The sequence below is a fragment of the Globicephala melas genome, chromosome 14, assembly GCF_963455315.2.
Source record: "Globicephala melas chromosome 14, mGloMel1.2, whole genome shotgun sequence".
In the NCBI taxonomy this organism is placed as follows: domain Eukaryota; kingdom Metazoa; phylum Chordata; class Mammalia; order Artiodactyla; family Delphinidae; genus Globicephala; species Globicephala melas.
This window is the reverse complement of record NC_083327.1, coordinates 31057254-31083044: the sequence shown is the minus strand read 5'-3', so window position 1 is coordinate 31083044 and position 25791 is coordinate 31057254. Positions and strand designations below refer to the sequence as shown.

General features: G+C 36.4%; 1 protein-coding gene across 2 annotated transcripts; it reads left to right on the top strand.

Annotated features, from left to right (window-relative positions):
- Positions 1-1603: 1603 nt before the first annotated feature.
- Positions 1604-25723, top strand: CCNC (cyclin C). Of its 2 annotated transcripts, none has more exons than XM_030882977.3 (12): positions 1604-1864; positions 6957-7063; positions 7913-7997; positions 8199-8268; positions 10945-10996; positions 16579-16634; positions 17528-17563; positions 18239-18330; positions 19103-19170; positions 21957-22036; positions 22871-22989; positions 23843-24460. In XM_030882977.3, the coding sequence occupies exons 1-12, from the start codon at positions 1833-1835 to the stop codon at positions 23892-23894; spliced, it is 849 nt and encodes a 282-aa protein (XP_030738837.1). In that variant the 5' UTR covers positions 1604-1832; the 3' UTR covers positions 23895-24460. The 2 variants fall into 2 exon arrangements, with proteins under 2 accessions (XP_030738837.1, XP_030738838.1); XM_030882978.3 differs by lacking the exon at positions 23843-24460 and adding an exon at positions 24479-25723 and having other exon boundaries at positions 1609-1864.
- The last annotated feature ends 68 nt before the right edge of the window (positions 25724-25791 follow it).

Below are 25791 nucleotides of genomic sequence, written 5' to 3'. Positions count from 1 at the left end.
GCTGACCAAAAATTACGAGAGTTGAAGAAATTCTGAACTTCTGTAAGTAGCCTGTGGCCTGGCGTTTCTTCAGCTATTGCCTTTCAAACTTTCTTGACTATGATTTGCAGTGTAGCAGACAGTAGTGTTAGCCATGCTTCATGCTCCCTACATCTCTCAGCCTACTTTGAAGTTAAGTTAGAGGCATGTGCCTATTCAGGTCAACAGGTCATAAGAGAAGGTGACGGCGTTGTTTCAGGTTCAAGTCTCTTATCATTGATTAAAAGCCCCAGTGAGAGTCCTCTGCACTCTCTCTAGAAAGATTTTAAACCTGGAATCAAAGATTCAAGATGGAGTATTGTTGACCCTTGAACAACTCAGGGGTTAGGGGCCCAGAGCTCTCCCACCTCCAGCCCAGCAGTTGAAAATCAGCATATGACTTTACAGGAGGCCCTCTGTATCCTCGGTTCTGCAACTGAGGATTCAACCAACCTCAAACAGGTTCCGCATCAGAAGCTTCAACAAACCGCAGATCATGTAGTACTGTAGTTTGTATTTTTTTAAAAAATCCACCTATAAGCAGACCCCTGAAATTCAAAGCCCTGTTGCTCAAAGATTAACTGTAGTTGAAAGATGGAAATATACTAGATTCTTGAAGATCTGGAGGAGAACCAACAATGAGAGCAGTCTAATCCACATCAGACTTTATGGGAATGACATGTGACATAAAATACTTTTATGTTAAACTACTAAAATGCATTTCACATCTTGACCTAATACCCATATACATATATAACTGAATCAAAATTTTCAAATAATACCCTTGCTATTTCTGACATACCTGATATTTCATTTCATTTAGTAAAATGCGTATCATACTCAATTTCACAACCTAATTGGTCCCCCCCCCCAGTGTGGAAAATACTCTTAAGCTACCTCAGAACACTGATCGTCTGTGAAAAACTTTCAGGTGTGTCAAGTTATTAGATTAGCAGCTTTACAATAAATGCAATGTTACGATAATAGAAATGTGAAATACAGATTACATCGCGTAAAATTTAAATTACTGCATTTTTGGCTCTATGTTTCTCCATTTGGTACACATATGTGAACATACACACATACATATATATGTAATAAAGGAAAAATGTTTTAGGCTGTTCTGCGAAACTGTTAGTCTCTAACATTAAAAGAAAACATTGCTGCTCTAAAAGTTTGCGCTTCATTCCAAAAGAACTCCATTAAGAACGTATTTGGCTTGGTGCCGGTAGGTTTTGGTAGGTCTTTGAGGCCAAAATAATCTTTATGTCTCTTTCCAAACACAGGAGGAAGAAATGAAGTCGGGAAATCGTATATTTTAGTACAAAGCCATTGTGCTGCTTTGGAAGCCTGCAACCACGCAATAATAAAAGCCCGAACACGGCGTCAGCCTTCCCCATTTCATCCCTTCTCGACGAATTGGAGCTGCAGCAGAAGACCGAATAGCGCGGGGTCCCGGCCGAAACCCACGCGAAACTCTCGCGAGAGCCTCCCGACAGCCGCGAGCCTTCTTGGGAGCTAGTTCCCGTCTCCTTTCTCAGGGCTCCCAAGGGCTGTCTCCTTCCCGCCGGCTTCCTCCGCTACCGCGGGGCGGGCCGGAACTTTTATGCATAGGAACTGATTTACACAGTAGAGTGTTGCCGGCCGGCGTCAAGGAGAATAGGGTGCCCTCCTCTTCCTCTCACCGTCGCCGCCGCGGAGCGGAGCCGTGCAGATCAGATCGAGGAGCGCGGTTACCGGGAGGGCTGGGTCTATGGTCGCTCCGCGGGCCGCTCCGCCGGCTGGTGCTTTTTTATCAGGGCAAGCTGTGTTCCATGGCAGGGAACTTTTGGCAGAGCTCCCACTAGTAAGTGATCTTCCGTTTTCTTGTCCGGGGCTGGCTCTTGGGGGTGCTGTGTGGACGGGGCCTGCGACTCCCCTTGGCCTGGATCCCGGCCCATGTCCCGAGCGCCGCGGAGTCTCCCGGGAAGCGGCGGCGGCCGGAAGCGTGATGAGCTTTTTTCGGACGACTCCCCTTACCCCGCCCCCTGGCCGGGTTTCGTTGGGGGGAAAATCTCTTGCGGGGAGGGAAGGGGGTTCAGTCTCCGGAGAAGGAAGGTTCGGGAGTTGAACTTCTGATTCTTGGTTTAGCTAGGCCGGGGGGTGGTGGGGGGAAGGAGGAGCGGAGCCGGTGAGGGTTGGGATGGGATGGGCACAGGTATGGGAAATGTGACACAGTGTAGAACTGTGAGGCTGGCTCTTCAGGACAGTTGTGGTTCGCTTTTGCCTGGTATTTCTAAAGTTGGTCGGCATCGTAATCTTTTGTCATTCATCTTCTGTCTTGTGCGGATTTAATATTACTCCGAGGAGAGGAGGGAGTCAGGCTTGTTTCTGCTCATGAACCGCTTTCTGCCACTACCTTAAACCTAGATAGAGTTTTATGTTTGTAAGGTGTAGGACAACTGCTCTCAACATTTGTCCATTTCGTTAGTCTGTGTCTCATATTTTGTTTTAAAAGTGTATTTTCCAGGGACATTGCCAATATCTTTAACGTTTTTTCATGAATTTTTGTTTCTGTCAATACCATGGAAGAGCTAGAGTAATATTGAAAACATTTCTCCCTAAATACATCTGTTTAAGCAGGTAGGAAGGTGGGTGATAGGACTAGTTGAACTTTGGGTAGGCTGTACACTGTATACTTGAAAGATGAACAGAACCTTATAAAGATGATATCTTAGTGTAAATAATTTTTAATGTTAAGAGAGCATTAGTAACTAAATTTTGAGTGCGAAGAAGATGGATTCCTATATTGTTCATTCGGTTTTTTAGCCTTTTGCACTAGAAAAAAGAAACAATGGGCTTTGAAAAGCAGGTTTTCTTCTTGCTATAAGTGATCCTGTGGAGATGTGATGCTATAGAAGCTTCACTTCTGATCATATTTTTATTTTGCACTGTGTTCATTCACTGAAATATTTGCTTGGGCAAAATTAAAATATGGAAAATTTCGGTAGTGAAGAATAGGTATTCTGGAAAACTTTGAAAGAAGCTGAGAGAATTGACAGGTAGCTAGCTGTTGATTATCAGAAGTTACAGCCCTTTTTCAACTTAAAAAAAGAAAAGATCCTGCCCCCTTTTGATAAGCATTTTCATTATGCTTTCATTTACTGTCGGCTTATCAAAAGGGGGCCAGGATCTATTTTATAAAACCAACTGTTTTTTCACTTTTCAAATATAAAATACTATAATATTAAATGTGCTTTTTTGGAAAACTGTCCTTGCCTCCCAATTCAAATAGCCCTGAAGGAAGGAGCCACTTTGTCTTACTCAGATCCCTTGAGAATCATGGAGTCCCTCATCTGCAAAAGGTGACAAATATGGAAGACAAGACAATCAATTCAGTAAAAACAAAAAGATTATGAAAGCCATTGTTTTAGGTGATTTTGGTGAAAGAGGAAAATTGACATGAAATATGCTGTTTTCATGGCTTTAAATTGCCCATTTTAACATTTCTGCTATGAGCATGACAATTTTTTTTCTTAGTAACATATGAAATAATGGTGAGTCTTACAATCAGTGTAATCTTTTTTTTTTTTTTAATAAATTCTTTTACTTATTTATTTTTGGCTGCATTGGGTCTTCGTTGCTGAGCGAGGGCTTTCTCTAGCTGTGGCGAGCGGGGGCTACTCTTCATTGTAGTCCATGGGCTTCTCATTGCGGTGGCTTCTCTTGTTGCGGAGCACGGGCTCTATGTGCGCGGGCTTCAGTAGTTGTGGCGCACGGGCTCTAGAGTGCAGGCTCAGTAGTTGTGGTGCACGGGCTTAGCTGCTCCACGGCAAGTGGGATCTCCCCAGACCAGGGCTTGAACCTGCATTGGCAGGCAGGTTCTTAACCACTGTGCCACCAGGGAAACCCAATCAGTGTAATCTTAAATTTGGTGATATGTGGTGTTAATTGGTTTATCTTCCATACTGCATGCTGTGAGGAAAAATTTTAAATATTTGTGAAATTTATCTTTTTAAAAACATAAAATGACTGTGGAGAAGAAATTGATAATTCTGGAACAGAGAGAATCCTAGTATTTTCCAGAAAGTTAAAGTAGAACACAACACATTCTTTGATCGTGATGCAGTAAAGCTAGAAGGACACTAAACATTTGCTGGTCGACTGACGACTGACGTAATGAACAGGTAACAAAAATTAAAACTACAAAAGCAACTCTGGATACTTTATTGTATCAAAGGAAATTGAAAACAGTTACATATTATCTAGGAAATAACATAATGAGATCAATATATATTCATGTCTATAGGAGGTGGTAAAGCCAAATTTATAAGAAAACATCTTGAATAACTGAAAAAGAATAAAAATTAAATATTTTACTTAAGAGTATTAAAAGGAAACAGTGAAATAAACCTATGGAAAGCAGACTTAATAAAGTTAACACTGATATTAATATATTAAAAGGGAAAAAATAGTCAGAAATTATAAGAGCTGGTTCTTTGGAAGGGAAAACCAAAACGGTAGACTAAACTATGCTAGCTGAATAAAGGAAAAAAGGGACGATACAGAAATACAAAATTAGGAATGAGAAAAGTAAATAATCGCAGATATACCTTTGGGTTATCTCCATTTTCAAAATAAATTTGAAAGCCAAAACAAAGTTACCAGAGAGTTACTACTTTGTTTTTTGTTTTTTTTTTTTGCGGTACGCGGGCCTCTCCCTGCTGTGGCCTCTCCCGTTGCGGAGCACAGGCTCCGGATGCTCAGGCTCCGGATGCGCAGGCTCAGCGGCCATGGCTCACGGGCCCAGCCGCTCCGCAGCATGTGGGATCCTCCCGGACCGAGGCACGAACCCGCGACCCCTGCATCGGCAGGCGGACCCTCAACCACTGCGCCACCAGTGCAGGGAAGCCCCCATACCAGTTTTTAATTACTCAATTTTATGTTTTAAAATAGCATCTCAGGGACTTCCCTGGTGGTCCAGTGGTTAAGACTCCACGCTCCCAATGGAGAGGGCCTGGGTTCGATCCCTGGTCAGGGAACTAGATCCTGCATGCCACAACTAAAAAGATCCCGCATGCTGCAATGAAGATCTTGCATGCTGCAATGAAGATCTTGCATGCTGCAACAAAGATCCCGTGTGCGGCAGCTGAGACCTGGTGCAGCCAAATAAAAACTAAAAAAAAAAAAAAAAAAGGATGGCATAGGAACAAGAAAAACAAATTAAAAATAGGAAATTATAAAGAAGATCCAAATATAATGACAGAATTATATTTCTTGAAATTCTTTGGTGACGTTTGGATAACCATTTAACAAAACATTTAGCTGGATCCCTACTCTACCCTGTATTAAATTCCAGATTGATCACAAATTGAAAGAAAAAAGCCTTAAGGTTATTAGAAAATATGAGGGAATTTTGTTTTTAAATCATTTTGTGTCAGGGAAGGCCTTCCCATGTGTGACAAACACAAAATCAAAGTAAAATATAGATTTGAATAAATACGTGATTCAGATTTCTGCATTGCAAATCATTAAATACTGAGAGATCATGCTAAACTTGGGGAATGTCTAGAGCATATTTGACAAAGAAATGATTCTTTTATCCATAATGCACAAATTTTAGATCATAAGATTATCTTAATCATAAAATGATGACCATCCCATTAGAAAAATGGTCATGTTAGAGTTACGATGTACGAACTATATTTGACCAATAAAGGCATGGAGAAATGTTTAACCTTAGAAGTAAATTAAAAAAAAAACAGTGAGATACTAATTTGCCTTTAAGTTGTAAAGTATTTAAAAGATTGGCAGTGACCTGTAGGGTTAAGTATTTTAAGACACCCTTATGTGTCACTCCTCTGAATGGAAATTGGTGTGGAAGGCAAGCTGACAATGCATATCAAAATTACCAGCAAAACTGACCCATTAGTTCTAGGAAATGATTCCAAATATTAATCAAATACACAAGGGTGAATTACAAAGATGTTCATTAAAGCATTACTTGTAATAGTGAAAAAGATAACTTACATGCCCATCAACAGGAATTAACTAAATAAATAATGATCCATCCATAATGCTGTGCAGCAATTTAAAAGGATGCTGAATAACAAATTCATTGATGTAAAACTTCCAATACATACTGAGTGACAAAAGCATGATGCAGAATATTTTGGGGGATCACGTCAATTACATGTCTGTTTAAAAATAGACTAGACTAGGCAGGAGGTGGAGGCTATTGGTAAAATAAATTTTGAAGCAGCTTTTTTTTTTTTTTTTGGTACGCGGGCCTCTCGCTGTTGTGGTCTCTCCTGTTGCGGAGCACAGGCTCCAGACGCGCAGGCTCAGCGGCCATGGCTCACGGGCCTAGTCGCTCCGCGGCATGTGGGATCTTCCCAGACCGGGGCACGAACCCGTGTCTCCTGCATCGGCAGGTGAACTCTCAACCACTGCACCACCAGGGAAGCCCTGAAGCAGCTTTTAACATGATTGGAACTTGTGAAGTAGGAATATTACTCTAGTTACTCATGAACATCTGAGAGAAGATATACTTCAAATCTAAGGCATCGTCAGTCAGTGTCAGTTTCACCATTATTTATCACTAAGAAAGTGTAAACATTACTGCCCATTAAAATGCTAGGCATCACTGAAGATACATCTTGATTTCAGTCTTAAAGTCAATGAAATACACTATAATAGTGACAGAGGTCGGGTGGGGAGAGATAGACTGAGAAGGAAGAGAGAAAAGATTAGAGCAGAATTTTTTCAGGGCATATTTACATTTATTAGTTAGGTAATTCTCAGTGTCAGAGTTTCAAGAAATGTGAAAAATATTGTCTTTCAAGGTTACTTGTATTTTGTACTTCTCAGAATATTAACAGCCTCTTCAATCTTAGAATATTTCCTGTAACTTTGTTAGTTGATTTTCTGTAGGATGTCTGAATCTTTGCTTTTTCTAGTTTGCAGTGGATTTTGGATAAACAAGATCTGTTGAAGGAACGCCAGAAGGACTTAAAGTTTCTCTCAGAAGAAGAGTATTGGAAATTACAGATATTTTTTACAAATGGTAAAGTTTTTCTTTAATTGGTTGAATTGGTACAGTTGGTTACCTGTGAATTAAAATGTTTTTCTGTAGTAATTTGTGATGAGCTGTTTTAATCCCTACCTTACATTTTTATTTACATGTGTATTCTTTTTACAACTTATATATCTTTTTTTAAAGTGATTTAAAGTCTTTTGTGAATCTGACGTGTCAGAGACACTCAAGATGGTCTAAAAATATTAATCTCCCTAAGCTTTATAATGCATCATTAAACCTAATTTAAGATTGGCTACAGCAAAGTACTTTGAGGATAAATGATTCTTTGGATTGACATCCTGTATTGGTCACTCCTATCTTACAAGTTTGCTTTGGATGGAAGAGTTTTAGAGTTAAAAGATCCTTGCTCTGCCACATGGTAACTTTGTCACAGGATCTTTCTCACCCTCAGTTCACTTCTATGCAAACCTACCTCTCTGTTGTTTTGAGGATTCATTTTGGGTTTTTTATAAACTTTATTAAGCAGTAGTTATAACGCTAATAGGGGTCTAATAATAGTAATAATATGAAGAGCATTGAAAATACTTGGAAGATAGAGGGGAAATACCTATCATTCAACCTCCTTGATTCAAGAATAGATTTTACCATGAGGCAGTTTCTGTTTTTTTGTTATTGTTTATGCATACCTATATATTTTTTAACAAATTTGCAATCCTAGTACTAGACCACTGTGGTCCAAGTAGAGCTTTATAGCATGTGAAGGTTTTTCTCTTTGTTAAAAATGAATATAGTCATGATTTAACTGCATTGAAGTTATTGTTAAATGTTAATATAATGATTTCACAAATACATTTAACTTTATTATTTTTCTTTTAGTTATCCAAGCATTAGGTGAACATCTTAAATTAAGACAACAAGTTATTGCCACTGCTACGGTCTATTTTAAGAGATTCTATGCCAGGTAGGGCTGTGTTATTTTGGAAATATGTTAATGCTTATTTGAAACTCTTATCTAATGTTGATGAACCTTATATAAGTGAATCGTGTGTTTGCCATAGAGTTGTCCTGATTTTTTTCCATATAAATGTTTTCTATATGAATTCTATTTTCATATGTGTTTTTCTATATGAATGACATTTAACTTTGTTTAATCATATTTTAGGTATTCTCTGAAGAGTATAGATCCTGTATTAATGGCTCCTACATGTGTGTTTTTGGCATCCAAAGTAGAGGTATGAAATAGTTTTCTTTTTTTTTTAAATTAATTAATTAATTTATTTATTTTTGGCTCTGTTGGGTCTTCATTGCTGCGCGCGGACTTTCTCTAGTTGCAGCGAGCAGGGGCTACTCTTCATTGTGGTGTGTGGGCTTCTCACTGCGGTGGCTTCTTTTGTTGTGGAGCACGGGCTCTAGGCGTGCGGACTTCAGTAGTTGTGGCTCGTGGGCTCCAGAGCGCAGGCTTACTCATTGTGGCACATGGGCTTAGTTGCTCCACAGCATATGGGATCTTCCTGGACCAGGGCTCGAACCCATGTCCCCAGCATTGGCAGGCTGATTCTTAACCACTGCGCCACCAGGGAAGTCCTAGTTTTCTGTTCTTTATCAAAGTATAGTCAACGTGTATTGGTTAATCTGCCCCAGTTTTCACATTAACTGTGTAAAAATAATAACGGTGATTTATATAAAATATTGAAATTTATACAAAATCAAAGAAATATATACATATTTCTATATATTCAATTAACAAACACTTATGTAGCATTTTACTATGTACCATGTGCTATTCTGACTCCTCTTACAAATTATGACTTAATCCTCATAACAGACTATGGGCTACATAGTTGTAATCTCATTTTATAAGTGAGGAAACTTAGACACAAAGAAATGAAGTTCACATAGCTGATAATTGACAGAGCCAGTATTTAAACCCTGGGAGTCTAGTTCCTAATCCCATGCTCTTAACTGCTTTGCTTTTCTGCCTCTGAGACATTTATTGTTTGGCAGTAAGAAGTATTCCATGAATGCCACAGCTTGTCTACTATAACCTGAGAATGTTCTTCCGTCTCCTTCATATGCTTCCTGTGTTCTGCTGTCTTCCCTTCCTGCCTCCTGATGATTGGCTGCCTAGCAAGCCATAGGGAAAGCAAGAGGGAAAGCAAGGATTGGGGTGGCTATAGCAATATATGTTCTAACGAGGAATGGTTTGGGTAGTGAGGGTTGAGAAATTAGGTGAGGGAGAGAAGAGAGATGGGAACTTGCAGCTGAGACCAAATCTCTGCTCACCTTATTTACCTTTTTAGTATTTTTGAGAGAGCTCAGCTAAATCCAGATAATAATAGCCGATATTATTAACTGGTCTTCATAATAATCCGTGTAATCTTCAGTAATATGAATCCTTTGTATTATATTTCTATTTTTAGATGATGTCTTTAGATTAGTAATTGTATTCCTGAATATTAATTGTAATTTAATTGTAAGTGGTAATTTAAGGAGGCAGAACCAGCTCTGTTGTTTTTAAGTTCTTTAATGGAAAAGAAGGTGTTTATAAAAGGCCCGTATTATGGGGTGGCTTTTCCAAATATTACCATGTAATTTTATGTATCTGAAGGACAACCAGTATGAGAAACCAAGACAAAATCTTTATAAACTTCTACTCTTGTAGATTAACTTGGAGTTTTAATTTGTCTTATGTGTTAAATATCTTTTGTTACGTGATTTACTGAATAGAAACCTATTTTATGATTTATTAGGTGAAAGTTTTTCCTTTAAGAATTTGGGGTAAAGAATTATTCCTGGAAAGAGATGTATCCTTTCATATTTGGTTATACCATTTTTTAAAATCTTTAACTATGACCAAATCTTTCTGTGTTTTGTCCAGTTGTGTGAGAATTGTATTGAAATGGCATTTAAGAAGATGTCTCAGGCATTTAATTTTCAGTATCAGTTATTATGGTGTGAGGTTTAAATGTAAATATAAATACATACACAGGCATACATATCCCCCACCCCCCACAAACACACACAGTTAGATAAGGATTCAGGTTGAAGGTTTTTGAACAGACTGTATTCAGTTTAGTTTCTTCTGTTGGCTAAGGAACCAATTCTTGATTTTTCAGCTTTAAAAATTAAGGCTTTGGAGAAATCCCTAGTGGTTCAGTGGTTGGGACTCCACACTCTCACTGCCAAGGACCTGGGTTTGATCCCTGGTCAGGGAACTAAGATCCTACAGGCCACACCACACCGCACGGCCAAAAAAAAAAAAAAAGAAGCCTTTAATAACTTTATAAGGTTAATCAAATTAAACGAGACTGTATGTAAGGTGGATCACCTCATAAATTTTTGTTATTTTTACAGTGGCAGTATATTAAGTTCAAAGAGGAAATGGGAACTGACATCCGAAGTCTTACGCTAATCATTCTTGTCTTCCTGTTCCAAAAAGAAAAATAATTGTTTGTACGGTCTTTTGAGTTCTTTTGGTGTTATTAAAGTTTATTTTCTTCAGAGATTCAACTGTTTTATTATTAAATCCCCTGAAGTACCTGTTTGTTAGTCCAGGTTCAACTGAAAGGAAGCATACTTAATACTTATTCTGGCAACTAAGTGTAGAATCTAAAAACTCTTGGAAACTAATTTAAGTGCAGAAAACTGGCACTGTCACTTTAGGGTCTGGTTTCTAATTTGGTATCTTCCAATAATATTAAATTATAAAATTATTTAAGCATTTGTGTTAAAGTGTAGTACTTTTAAGGAAAGGTCATAAATTTAGAGATTTAAGTACATCATTCCTCAGGTAGCTAACTGCAAACATCGGAGGAACATAGGAAATGCTCTGTTTTGAATAGACCTCAGATATACTTAGGTTCATTGGGTTACTATGTACCTAATCTTGTTTACTTTTCTTTTTCTAGGAATTTGGAGTAGTCTCAAATACAAGATTGATTTCTGCTGCTACTTCTGTATGTAAGTGCAAAAAATATATCCTGCTTTAAGATTGTAATTCTAAAGAAAGCTCCATAGGACATAGATGTTTTTCAGTTTATGAGACCTATGAGAGATTAGTTGGGTCTATTCAATCTCCTGAGGTGAGATCACCTTTATGCCTAATGTATTTGGTTAAAAATTTTAAAATACAAAAAATTTTAAAACCACTTAAAGTATTATCTCTAAGACATTACTTTTTTTTTTTTTTTTTTGTGGTATGCGGGCCTCTCACTGTTGTGGCCTCTCCCGTTGCGGAGCACAGGCTCCGGATGCGCAGGCTCAGCGGCCGTGGCTCACGGGCTCAGCCGCTCCGCAGCATGTGGGATCTTCCCGGACCGGGGCACGAACCTGTGTCCCCTGCATCGGCAGGCGACTCTCAACCACTGCGCCACCAGGGAAGCCCTAAGACGTTATTTTTAATGCTAAAAACGGGTAGTAACTATTGAGCCAAAAACATCAACTCTGTGGCTCTTAATTTTATAATAAGGTTAAGAAAGAATTTTTATTTTTCAATTTTATTGTACTTTATTGCTTCATAATAACTAGCTATTGTGTCATTCTTGTGGGTGAAATAAACTATTTCTTTAGCAATTGTAATTATGTCTTTGATGGGGATTGCGTTTTTTCCCTCTTTATGGAAAAATATGGCACAGAAAAATATTCTGACTCTTTAGTCCGTAGAGCTGATTCTAAGCACCAGTTCTGTCTCTAAGCAGCAGCTGTATAACCTTGAACAAGTTGCTTTACCTGTTGGCCTTAGTTCTTTACCTACAAACATGGGGTTTACGTGCCTATGAATCATGGCATTAAAGGAAATAACATTGTAAAGTAGCAATCGTAAAGTATTGTACACAAGGTAATAATATTATGCTGTGTTCCATCTTCATAGGTTAAGCAAAAAGATATCACCTAACAAAAGATAATTAAAATTATTATTTTTTACTTCTGTGATCTTACACAGAAGAGGCAGAGGCATTTTGTATTAAGTTTCTGAGCCAGAATTTCGTGTTTTTGGGGTCATTTCCCTTTCTGAAAGGAGTGTAATAATCTAATTCAATCTTTTTCATGTCCTATCTTATTTTGAGGATAGAAGAGTAATAATCAGTTTTGCCATAGAATTTAATATGTCAAATATATCCCATTGGTGAAGTGTTGAATTGCCCTCTGGAAAATCAAAATTATTAAAAAAATTGAAAAATGACTGCAAGGAAATGTACCAGAATGTTAGCAGTGCTCATCTCTGAGTAGATTATAGGTGCCTTATTTTCTTCTTACTTTAGTCTCTGTTTTCCAGATTTTTTAGAAGGTGTATATTTTTGAAAATGTAAAATACCTATTACCAAGGTTTGTTTTTTATTTCTCATGCAAAGGCTAAAAGGCACACTCATATTCATTTTACCAATGAATAGGGAACTTTATGGTAGACTATTTTACTTATTTCATAAATTTTACAGTGTATTATATTGCCCAGACAGCTTAGTTTTCAAATTTCAGCCCCAGTGCTTTTGACATGACAAATTAAGCAAAATATAATCTCTCTGCTATATGAGGATATTAATAACATCTATGTCATACGGTTGTTGTGAGGATCAAATAAATTAATATCAATAAAGCTCTTAGAACCGTGCTTTGTTCGGTGTGTTAGTTTGCTAGGGCAGCCATAACAAAATGCCAGAGCCTGCGTGGTTTAAACAACAACAGTTTCTTTTCTCATGGTTTTGGAAGCTGGAAGTCCAAGATCAGGGTGTCAACAAGTTAAGTTTCCTGAGGCCTCTCTCCCTGGCTTGCAGATGGCTGCCTTACTGCTGTGTCCTCTTTTGGCTCTTTCTCTGTGTGTGTGCATCCTTAGTGTTTCTTCCCTTTGTAAGGATACCAGTCCTGTAGAATTAAGGCCCCATGCTTATGACCTCATTTAACCTTAATTGCCTCTTTAAAGGCCCTGTCTCAAAATAACAGCCACATTGGGGGTTAGGGCTTCAACATGTAAATTTGGTGGGTGTGGGGGGCGATAATTCAATTCATAATACTCAGTAAACTAGCGGTTACTGTCATTGTCATCAACAACAGCATCATTATCACTAGAAAACACCATACTGGATGCAGTGGTGGATATAAAAACAAAGAATTTAAGGACAAGAAAATAAGACATCAATATACAAATATTAATACAGAAGAAACTAAGTGGCATAAGAGAGTAACAGAGGATGTAATGAATGTTTTGAGTGGGAAAAGTTGATTTGTTAGATGAATCCAAAAAGGCTTAAATAGAATTTGGTGAAGAAAGAATGATATTTGAGGCTTCATACCTGGGCATTGGGAGGTGAAGGTGGTACTGGAAGAGGAGAATGAGTTGGTTCTGAAAAGAATTAGATTTACTCTTCAACATTCTGAGTGTAAATGTATCAGTAGAACATCCTCTTAGAAATGTGAAGCCAGTGATAGAAATTTGAGACTTGACACCTTTTAAGAAAGAGAGCTGCATAGTGTCTTTTGCTGCATAGAAGATGTATACCAAATAAAAAAACCAGACCTTTGGGTTTGTGATCAGGCAGGAAACATACAAGGTGGACGTAGAGCATCTTATAGTGCCAATAAGTAAGTAAGTACTCAAAAAAAAACACAAAACAGGGCTTCCCTGGTGGTGCAGTGGTTTAGAGTCCACCTGCCGATGCAGGGGATACGGGTTCGTGCCCCGGTCCGGGAAGATCCCACATGCCATGGAGCAGCTAGGCCCGTGAGCCATGGCCGCTGAGCCTGCACGTCCGGAGCCTGTGCTCTGCAACGGGAGAGGCCACAACAGTGAGAGGCCCGCGTACCGCAAAAAACAAACAAACAAAACCAAAAAAAAAGACCCAAAACCAAACCCCTCATTAATGGGGGTATGTCGAAGACATATAGGAGCCAACTGAAAGAGCTTTCAATGGCCAAAGCTGGAAGAATTTGAGCAAGAAAATAAAAAAGAATAATACTGCATTATAACCCAAGTATAAAATAAATATTCATGCATCCATACTGATATAAATAAATGATAGTGTAAATAAATAAATGGGGGGGAGACAAATCTCCCATACAGAAGAATTTCAAATAATTTATATAGCTAACTCCCCCCTCAAGTAGAGGAAGCATAAATTCCTACTCCTTAGGTGTTGGCTATGCATAGTGACTTTTCTTCTAATGTGTATATTATGAAAGAAGGTGGGAGTATAATTTTACAGTGGAGAAACCTGACAAGCACTATCTCAGCCAGGTGATCAAAGTCAGTATCAACAATGATAAATGACATTAATAGTATGTACTTTTGCTGTAATATAATGAAATGGCACTTCACCTCTGTGGTCTTCTTTCTGAAAACCCCAAACCCTGGTCCAGTCATTAAACATCAGATTCCAATAGGGAATCAACCCACGGAATACTTGACTGGTTCTCCTAAAAACTGTTAAAGTCATCAAAGATAAGTTATGTCTGAAAAACTGTCACAGCATACAGAACCTAAGGAGACATGACAAGTAAATGTAATGTGGCGTCCTGAAAGAGAGCCTAAAACAGAAAAAGGACATTAGGTTAAAAACTAAGGAGATCAGAATAAATTATGGATTTTAGTTAGTAATAATGTATCTATCTTAGTTCATTAATTATAATAAATGTACCATACTAATGTAACATGTTAATAACAGGATTCTGGGTGAGGGGGCGTCTTGGTCTGCTTCAGCTGCTATAGCAAAACACCAAAGTCTGGGTGGCTTAAACAAGACATTTATTTCTCACAGTTCTGGAGGCTGGGAAGTCCAAGATCAAAGTGCCTGCCTTGATCAGTTCCTTGATTGGCCATGATTAGCTTCCTGGCCTCCAGACAGCCTCCCTCTCAGTGTGTTCTTACATGGCAGCCTACTCAAGAGTCTTACTTTTAAAAAGTAGAGGCATATAATTTGGTAGAGGTTTCATTTGTTTTGCTTTTAAGGGAAATTTGAGCGTATTAGTAAGTGATAGGACAGATTTATTGGAGGAGGAATGGTTAAAGGTGCAAAGGAAAAATGTTGACTGTCAGTTGAGTAGATGAAAGCAAATGTACAAGTGGTAGGGGTAGCAATAGAGAGGAGAGATGCATTTTCCTCCAGGTCAGAAGAAAAGGATTAGGAAGTAGAAAATCAAAACGCAGAGCAATTTTATCATGGAATAGGAGAGAAGTTGACAGCATCAGGTAAAATCTAATTCAGTAAGTTAGGTGTCAAGGTCCAGGGGTTAGGGATGTAGATTTGCTTTATATACAGAGATAATTTTACCTTGTTAATTGGTTAACATTATGTAAGTACCTGTTTTGCTTGTACACTTCATATCTTGCTTACATTAAATGGATTTGTGGGGACTTTCCTGGTGGTCCAGTGGTTAAGACTCTGTGCTTCCACGGCAGGGGTGCAGGTTCAATCCCTGGTTGGGGAACTAAGATCCTGCTGCCATGCAGCATGGCCAAAAAATAAAAAAATTATAAAGGGGGGGGGATTTGTAAAACTCAGTAACCTTGATGGGTACATTTTTAAATTAACTAAAAGGAGAGGAAAGGAAAGGTTAAGTAGAAATTTCCTAATGTCAAGTTTAAATGGCTTAGGTTTCAAATCTTGGCAAATGTTACCTATCTAAATTAGCTGTTAGAATAGTTAATTCCTACCATTTTTGAGGAGATAGAGGATTAATTAACAGTTTTTTCGTTTGTACTTTCTTAGTGACTAAGAGTGTGTGTGTATATATTTGTGTGTGGTTTGAAGAAAGTCCTAGAGACCTTTGCACATATATTCATGATTTTATTAAAATATGTCTTTTGGTAAAGAAATACCTATTATAAAAAGCTTAGAAAGTTCAGATTAGTAAAAATCCTTAAATCTCAGAGATAACTACTGTTAACAATTTTTGGTTGTATTATCCTTCCAATATTTATATATATAGTTGACCCTTGAACAACACAGGGGTTCGAGGTGCTGACCCCCTGACCCTCTGCAAAGTTGGAAAATCTACATATACAACCTTGGTTCATGTAGTACCTATTTATTGGAAAAATCGGTGTATGCGTGGACATGCATAGTTCAAACCTGTGTTGTTCAAGGGTCAACTGTATATATTTACAAATATAAACATATATATATATATCTATATATATATATATATATACTTGTGAACACATGTATAACCCATGTTCCTTTTAAGCTAAATTACTAAATAGAGCAGTACCATTCTAGAGCTGGAAAGATTTTAGAAATGATAAAAGCCAGTGGTTTTTTTTTCCATTTCCTTTAGTTTTTAAGCAGCAGAACTCTTTCTTAATATATTAAATATATCATTGAAACTCTCTAATTGTAATATAGATGGGGGCCTAGGGCTTCTTGCCACTCAGTCTTTCCCTTTGCCTGAAAACAAAAAAATCTGCATCCCTAATCATATTCAAGAGCTCCTACTAAAAATTAAAAATGATTTAGCTCTACCTCTAATATTTTACATTGTATTAAAGAAGTTTTGTGTTTATTCACTCCCCATTTCCTCAGTTTAAGTTTTTTTTTTTTTTTTTTCTGCAGTGAAAACTAGATTTTCATATGCCTTTCCAAAGGAATTTCCTTATAGGATGAATCATGTAAGTATATTGTAAAAAATAAAACTACTTGTTAAAGCTGTATGTAAACTGGCAACATTTTATATTAAAATAAACTGAATAGTCTCCTAGAAATGGCAGTTTCAGATTCTACGAGAATATGGATTTTATTTCTAAATTAAAGCTAAAGTGCTTCTACCATTTAAAAAAATACTTTGTAGCAGTGGTTATCAACCCTGGGTGCCCATTAAATCACGTTGGGAGCTTTTTTAATAATACTGATGTCAGGGCCTCTCTGGATCAACTAAATCAGAATTTTCAGGCTTGAAACCTGGACACTGGTATTTTCTAAAGCTCCCAGGTGGCTACTAATGTGCAGCTGGGGTTGAGAATTACTATAATGGAACAGAATGAAAAACATACTTGAAATTTTACATTATTTTAGAAGATGCATTTCTATTGCTATTTTAATAGGCATGTTTTTCTTTTTCCACCTTGCAAGGGATTTTTCATTCTATTTAAATTGTATTTTTGTTTCATTTTCAGTATTCTCTTCTATTATTAATTTGTAATATAACAAAAATAACAGTTAAGTAGAGATAATTACATTTTTGCATTTGTTGAGTGGGAAGTATATTGGAAAATCTGAAGCTTATACAGGATTATTTTAAATAAAAATAAGTAATAAGAACACTTACATGAGGCTGGCTTTTCCTTACAAGGATTAAAATGTTTCATAATCACAGTTGCATGCATTGTGTAACAAGTAATTGTTTATAGCATATGTTCATTCTGATATAAGCTATTGTGTTTTCTTGATTTAAAAAAATTTTAGTAAAAATTTTTGATAAATCCTAATTACATTCTTATGTTAGACTAAGTAGACTCATCTAATTTGGTTTCATGTTGACATTTATAATCTTTTTTTTTAACAGATATTAGAATGTGAATTCTATCTTTTAGAATTAATGGTAAGTATATTTCTTCCTTGTGATTAATAGAGTAAAACTTACTTTCAAATTTAGTGAAGTCATAAATTTAAAGAAATAATTGTAGGGAGGTGCATTTTAAAACCACCCAAGTGATATGTGATGGTAAATCATAGTACCTAGTGGCATCATCACCTATATGCTCTTGGAAGCCTGTAAAATAGTTTGTATATACTACTTAGGATGGGAAATTTATTCTGTTCTATAGTAACTATAATAAGAGGATTACAAGCAAACCAGTCAGGACATTAAACCACTGTAAATTATTTGCACAATTTGTGTATGTGTGTGGTGTTATTTAAAGATAGATTATGTCTTTGGCAGAATTCTGCTCCTCCAGTTGGGAATTACGGATTTATAGGCTAATAAGAGGTTTCAGTGTGTTGCAGATGTGACACTTTGAGTCTCTAAGGGAATGGATGCTGACTGACTGCCAACCGATTTACCAAGGTATATTTCAGAGAGAGCACTGCCTTCACTATTACAGTAGAGTTTAGGGCTGCCATACTGCTTGCTTAAGACAATAAGAGGGAAGCAAGCATGAGTTAGAAAAATACATTTTGAAATACACAATTAAAAATCAGTTGGGTAATGGTAAGGTTTTTGTGTTATAATAAATCTGTTTTTATACATACACATTTTTTAAACTGTTTCTAGGATTGTTGCTTGATAGTGTATCATCCTTATAGACCTTTGCTCCAGTATGTGCAGGACATGGGCCAAGAAGACATGTTGCTTCCCCTTGCATGGTAATTAGAACAGAAGTTATTCATAGTGTAACATGTTATTAGCTAGGAAGGTTGACAATTAAATATGAAGTTTAGTATTTTTAAAGTAATTAAACTAGTGCCCCAAGATATTTTATGTTGAGTGAAATATCTGCTTGTTGAATTCTAATAACTATACTGGTATAAATGCTAAAATGATAGATCTTTAAATTATCTATTTGATGAATATTTCCAATAAAATTTGATTCTTATGAAAAACACTGTTTACATGAAAATTAAGATGGTTATCTTTAAATTATAATGGAAAAGAATATGAAAAAGAATGTAAATATATGTATAACTGAATCACTGTGTTGTACAGTAGAAATAAACACAACATTGATTTCAACTATATTTCCGTAAAATAAATTAAATGTTATCTTTAAAATAATCAGAATATTTTTGGTGGTATTCAACATATATATTAATTCATTGTATAATTTCTGGTTTCCTATCTGATTTTCTAATTTTTGGGAAATTAGAAAAATGTTTATCTTATATTAAAATTTATTGTGAGGTTTTAAAATTTTAAATATATTTAGCTGTAATTTTATTCATTAAAATATGCTTATTCATTGTCACATTCCTGTATCCATCTTTTTCCTTTGTTGTTCACCTTTGTATCTGTGTTACGGTAATATAAAAGAGATATAAATATATACAGATATGGGAAATCTGGCCCTCTCTGGAGGGTAATGTACAGTCATATGAGGTAGTTCTGCTTTCAGTAATAATATGATTTACATTTCTATAGGAGGATAGTGAATGATACCTACAGAACGGATCTTTGCCTACTGTATCCTCCTTTCATGATAGCTTTAGGTATGTAAATGTGGTGTACCTTTAGCAGCTAAATTGTTGTATACCTATTTAGGTCATCCTAAAAGAAATTTCACCCTATTGTACTTTATGTTTTTATGTTCCTTGAAGTAATAGACTATTCCTTGCATGTGAACTTTCAATAATATGAACTGCAACTATCACAAATCAGGATTATTGTCCCCCCACCCCCCTTTTTTGGTAAGTTTTTTTTTGAAATCGTTTAAAATAATTTTAACCAGTGTCTGAATAGAACATTTTTGTTTGTTTAGCGGGAGAAGTTTGGAATTAAGCCTTCTAATACTAGTTGTAACTTATATAAATTAACTAGGTCTTTTATTTCCTGAGCCCAATTAGGTCCTCAGCAGTCAAGTAAAGGAGCCTTTTGTGGTCCTTAATGCCTTGCTAGAGGGAAAGTTAGCCACCATTCTATTATCTGTGGAAGGCAGTACTGTCATGAGTTAGAACAGATGGTCCTAGGTTTAAACTTTCCTTTCTTTACAATCGTGGGAAAATTATCTAACCTTTCTGAGTTTGTTTCCTTAATTGTAAAACTGGGGGAGGGTACTAAAAACTCAGTATAGTGTTGTTACAAGAATTAAACGAGTTATCTTTTAAATAATGCTTGCCATATGTTAGGCACTTGTTAGTTTCTGTTCCCTTTCTGTCTTGTATTCATTTCTATGACTCTGTCTTCTTGGTTTTCCCCCTATTCTTTTACCAGTCCAGACTAATTTTTGTTGGTTTCCCTTTATTCAGTTACCCCTTAAATGTTAGTGTTTCTCCACCTTCTTACATGAGGGGTGGTAAATAGGTTATACTTCTGTAGTACTGGAGGCTCCCTGGAAGGATTCTGAAGTGTCATCTGGGTTCAGTGGGAAGGAATACTGGGATCTGCATGGGTAGGAAGGCCATGTGCCACATCTTTGTCATCCTTGCTGTTTTTGTTCTTCCCAGGCAGTCTCACTGAGGCCCATGGGTTCTGCTATCTCTTATGTGTTGAAACATTTAAATTTCTTTATTTAACCAAGATCTTGCTCCTGAACTGGCCTTTATATCAATCTCTGCCTTTTGGATAGCTTCCTTTGGCATCTCACTGGCCTTCAGACTCATGATTAGGACTGAACTCATCAGTTTGCCCCCAAATATACTCTTTTTAATGTCTTTGCTATGTTGGTGAATAGCACTAGTTGCCTTAGTTGGAAACCCAGTAGTTAGGCTCTTTCATCTTCCTCGATACCTACATCTAGTTGGTAACCAACACCTGTTGTGCCGCACTCTTTAGTAATCTCATAGCCACCTTCTCATTTTTATCCAGGTTATCACAGCAGTCTCCATCCTGGCTAGTTGGCCTCCAGCATCCCTGTTCTCGGAGAGCCAGTCTATCCTTCACACTTGAGCAAGGCTAGCAGTTCTCAGCCAGGGATAATTTTGTTCCCCACAGGACTTTTGGCAATGTCGGGAGATGATTTTGGTTGTAACTGGGGTGGGATGCTACTGGCATCTGGTGAGTAGAAGCCAGGGATGCTGCTAAGCATCCTGCAGTGCACAGGGCAGTCTCAAAGAATTGTCCAGTTCATGATGTCAGTAGTGCTAAGGGTGAGAAACTCTGAGCTAGAAAGAGCTTTTTAAAATGCAGAATTTGTGCTTCAGTTAAAATCTTTCAGTGCTCCTCCCAACTTCTGGATAAAATCCATAGCTTCTTTTTACCATTCATGTATATATCATTCTCTGCTCCCACTCTCACCTTTTTTAAAGACTTGGCTCAGATATCATCTCTTTAGTGACACCGTCCCCAACTCCGCACTCTCTGCATCACCTCAGTCTGGGTTTAGGATGTCTCTTTCCCTAATTTACTCTATGTATGCCCTGTCGTGGCATTTTCCACTGTATTTTTATTACCTATTTTTATAATTTGTCCTTTAGCCTCTCAATCCTTCCTGAACCTAAGCCCTACTTTATAGCTTTCTTTAACTTGGGGCAACCAGAATGTTCATGCACGTTTGAGTTGCTGTTTGCCTAGAATGTCATTCTTAGCAAAGTCATATGGGTAACCAGACCAGGGAACATAACATTTAACAAGCTTGTGTGGGATCAAGGTAGGCAGGCTGCTTGGGAGGAATTATATTAGGCAAATTTATGATGTAGACTCTTGTCTTTGGGCTCTTTCACTATCTTTGTTAGTTTATGTTGTAAGTAATGTATATAATTACATTGTATGCAGTGCATTACATTTTTTCTCTCAGCTCTGTTTGATTACAACACTAAACTCTGTACTAGGGTGCCCAGTTTTCACCTAACTTCATCATTCGCTAATAACTTTAAAAAGCAGAGGCAACACTGCTTTTAATTGAAATACCAAAACACAGTAGTGTTGAAATTTATCAGTATATTGATTGGCTGGTTTTTTGGTTTGTTTGTTTTGTCACTCTGACTTTTGGGTGCATTTTGACCACTACTGTGTACTGCTATGCAGGGATCCTTTCCCTGCTCTGATTTCCTCAGTGGACTTCTTCCTCTCTGACGTGCCCTCTCAAGGCACCTGCATCATGACTAGCTCACAGTGAGAGCAGGTGTAAGGACCTTAGTATATATATAGCCCAGTAACTTTTCCTCCCTGTGAGATTAAGTTGATGGGATGGTCAGTGGTAACTATTATATGAATCTATATAATTTTTAAAAAGAATATAAGAAAATACACATAAAATTTAAGTGAATATCTTGTTCTGAGTCCATACATTCCATGTTTGCAGTTAAACATGGACCTTTGTGTCTCATTTTCTCTCCAGCTTGCCTGCATGTAGCCTGTGTTGTACAGCAGAAAGATGCCAGACAGTGGTTTGCTGAGCTTTCTGTGGATATGGAGAAGGTAATCTTTAAGATTCCCTTAACTGAATATAACTTGAACATTTTAAAGTTAATGTCATATTTACTTACCATGAGCCTAAAATTCTTAGCCAGGCTAAGAATATTTTTGGTAAAGAAATGTTAAGAAATGTGTTGGCAAGAAGAACTGATGTTGACCATTTAGGTTATATTTTTCTTCAGTTTAGGATTAAACAGAATGGTAAATATATGTTTGATTGGTTGCAAAGTCACCTCTAATTGCCAGGGTTATTTTAAAAGCTACCTAGTGACTACTGTAAACTTCTGTAACACAGACTGTCTCCTGACAAAGTGATTTTTGTCCTTCTACCTTTTCTGCTGAAATGTTCTAGAATCAATCCAAGGTTAGGTCTACTCAGATGCAGAAGAAGGGCTAATTTGGAAACTGGATTTGAGAGATTTGTATAGCTGCCGGTTTTTGAGCACCTTAACTCATGTGCAAAGTAGTTAGTAGAGAATCAAAACAGTCTTTTGTGCACTACCTCCCATTAAATTGTTTGAAACAATTGGTATTAGAGGAGTGTACTCTATAGTGACATACTCTTTCATGATTTAGACCTCTATTTCTAGTACCTCACTATTTTGTTTTGGTTTAAGCTATCAGTAGGTAGAAGGAAACCAACTACAGAGATGGATGAGGATAGACTGAGCATACATATGCTTTCACATTTATCAGGATTGTCTAACCTAATCTGAAGGATAGAGACTATCTTTTCACGGTTTTCTAAGGGATGTCTAGGATATGATATGTGTTCCTTGTATGCTAAATGTTGCTTGATAATTTGCCATTGAGAACTTTTCAAATATTTTCTTCTAGATTTTGGAAATAATCAGGGTTATTTTAAAACTGTATGAGCAGTGGAAGAATTTTGATGAGAGAAAAGAGATGGCAACTATTCTTAGTAAGATGCCGAAACCAAAACCTCCTCCAAACAGGTACTTTGTAGACTTTAGTTATTGATTTTATTTAATTATATATTTCATATGCATTATCATAATTTTTCATAGATTATGTTGTTTTGTTTTTGTAAAATTTCTTCCAAAACTTCATGACATATTTTTTCTTAATTTGTGACTTGATAGATTGAGAACGTCTCATTTAAAAAAATACATTAATCTGATCATCTGTTAAGTAACTTTTCCTAATGCAATGGCAGGTCTATTACAGGTATCCCTCAACATATGATTATATACTGTACATAAATTTAAACAGAACAGAGAGAGGCAAGTTCATCTAAAATTCAGGGATAAAGAATTCTGTAGTAGTTCCATGTCAGTTTGACTTTTTCCCCCCACTACTGGCTGTTATCCTATTTATAAATTTCAGTAGCATTTTTCAAAAACATAGATGATTGATCTGATATTGTAAAGGTAAATAAATAATTTTGGCTTTTGAGTGACTCAAAGATCCATTGCAAACAGTAACATAATTTTGCTAAGTATGAGTCACTTGTCCTAAAAAGGTTTTTTTGTTGTGGTGGGTTTTTTTGTGTGTTTTTTGTTTGTTTTGTTTTTTTTAATAGGATCTGTTCATTTAAGTTCAGTGGTTCTCAGCTCTCACTGTACATCAGATCGTTTGGGGTAGGGAAAAAAGGTCAGAAGGGAAACAAAGAAATGCTACCCATCTTAATCATTTATTAAGAAAAATAAATAAGTTATATAACATTAAGATAGATTTGTAGATCTGATATGTTAATGTTACCATTTGGAAAAAATTAATACTTGACTTATACAAGGAGCTGTTTAAGGCAGTCATTCAAACAGCTGCCTTTGGATGCATTTTTTGCAGAAATTCCCTGAGTGATTCTTCACTAGTGGCAGGGCCTGAAGCTGCAAGATGATGATGGACAAGATAAGGCAATAATCCTATTGCCACAGTTACTGGTATCTTCAGTTTTAGTTTTTATTTTAAATATTCAGCGTTTTCCAGGAAATTACCATATTTCTTTCTGACTTTTAATTATAAAGATTTGCTGTACTTACGTATGGTTTTATTACGCCTTTGGACAGTAATTTTTTTTGGAAGAACACTTCTTGATTTTCATAATTAGTAGGAATAAGATTTTCTATGTACGATTTAATTTTATAGGAAATTTGTCTAGAAGAAGCTCTAATCTCTATGTTGAGTGATACCTGTAATGACAACAAAATCCCATACCCTAATTTAAATTTTGGAGTGTAATGGACACTAACTTCCAGAATGCTTGTTATGTGTGAGGGCACTAAGTTACATAAGAATAAAAACATAAAACCAAATGTTAGTCTTCTGGATTTTAATTTTTCCACATCTGTGTCTTATAATTGGGAACGTCTTTGTTTTGTAGAGTTGTAGCGTGGAATAACTTTAAAAATTAGTAGGTTTATCAGGGTGTTGAAAACGAGTCTTTTAATTGGTGTAAAATCTCTTTCTTCCCCACTTGAACAGTGAAGGAGAGCAGGGTCCAAATGGAAGTCAGAACTCTAGCTACAGCCAATCTTAAAACATTCCGAAGAATTCTGTAGTGGACCAGTTGGAAATAAACCATTGGACAGATTTCAATAATGTCTGCAATGGAACACAAATGAAAATGAATAGCTTGTTTCTGTCAAGCATGTTGGGAAGTGATTTTATTTTTGCAAAATAAGTTTTTCCTTACCGAATTTGATTCTAGTACATGATTGATTAAAATCTATTGTTTATGAAAGTTTGGAAAGGTTCTAAGGGGACCTACAGACAGACATACATAGACATTTGAAAGTTAATAGCTTTTGATTAGTATAATTTTTCTTAATTTGGATAATAGAAATTGTTGCTTTTTATTAAGCCAGGAAAGATGAAGCATAATTTGTTTAAAATTCTCTTTGGTCATTGAGCGACCAAAAAAGGAAATAAAAAGTCAAATATATGAGGGTTTTTTTTTCCCTCCTTAAGTTAAACTTTGAAACTGTATTTAAGGAATCAAATCTTACAAAATCCTGGAAGGTTTTGATAATGATGATGATAATTTCAGGGAAATTAATCAAGTACCTATTGATTTTAAAGCGTATTTTATTCAATAGTTTTGGTATCTTGCCATGGAGGATACTAGCCCAGCCTAGCAGAAAAGTGCAATATGTATAGCATATTTTGACATTTTAAAAGTTATATTCCATAACCATTTTGAAATGCTGGGCAAACATAAAAAAAAATCCTATACAAAGTTATTTGCATTTAATTCAGTTAATCAGGCATTTTGAAAGCGAATTGGATAAAACACCGTAATATGATTGAAATTTGGTAACATTTTAATGTTATTTTTACTCTACTGTGAAAAGTTTTTTATATGACATACACACCCTAGTTTATTTTTGTGTCTTAGTGTGGACTTACAAATTTACTACAGGTATCCTGAGCCAGGAACACAATCAGGTTGCAGGCCAGTTTGATACTGGCTATTCTTAATTCTCATATGAGTGTAGGACTTCAGACTAAATGTTATGTCAGTGGGACTGTGCTGTCTGTGGAAGTTAATAAATTACGTGATCATTTTCTTCAGACTTGAAGGAGAGTGATAAATAAGATTTGGAATCATAGGATATTGATGTACAATTTAAGAATTAAAATTTTTTATAAATCAATTGTGAACAATGGATTATTAAATGTTGACTTCCTAGTATAAAACTGCAAGAATAAAAGTAAATTCTCCAGCTATATTGACTAATGTCTTGAATTTATCTTTTTGAATCTGCCTTATGTTGTCTTCTGAGTCTTTCTTCCTT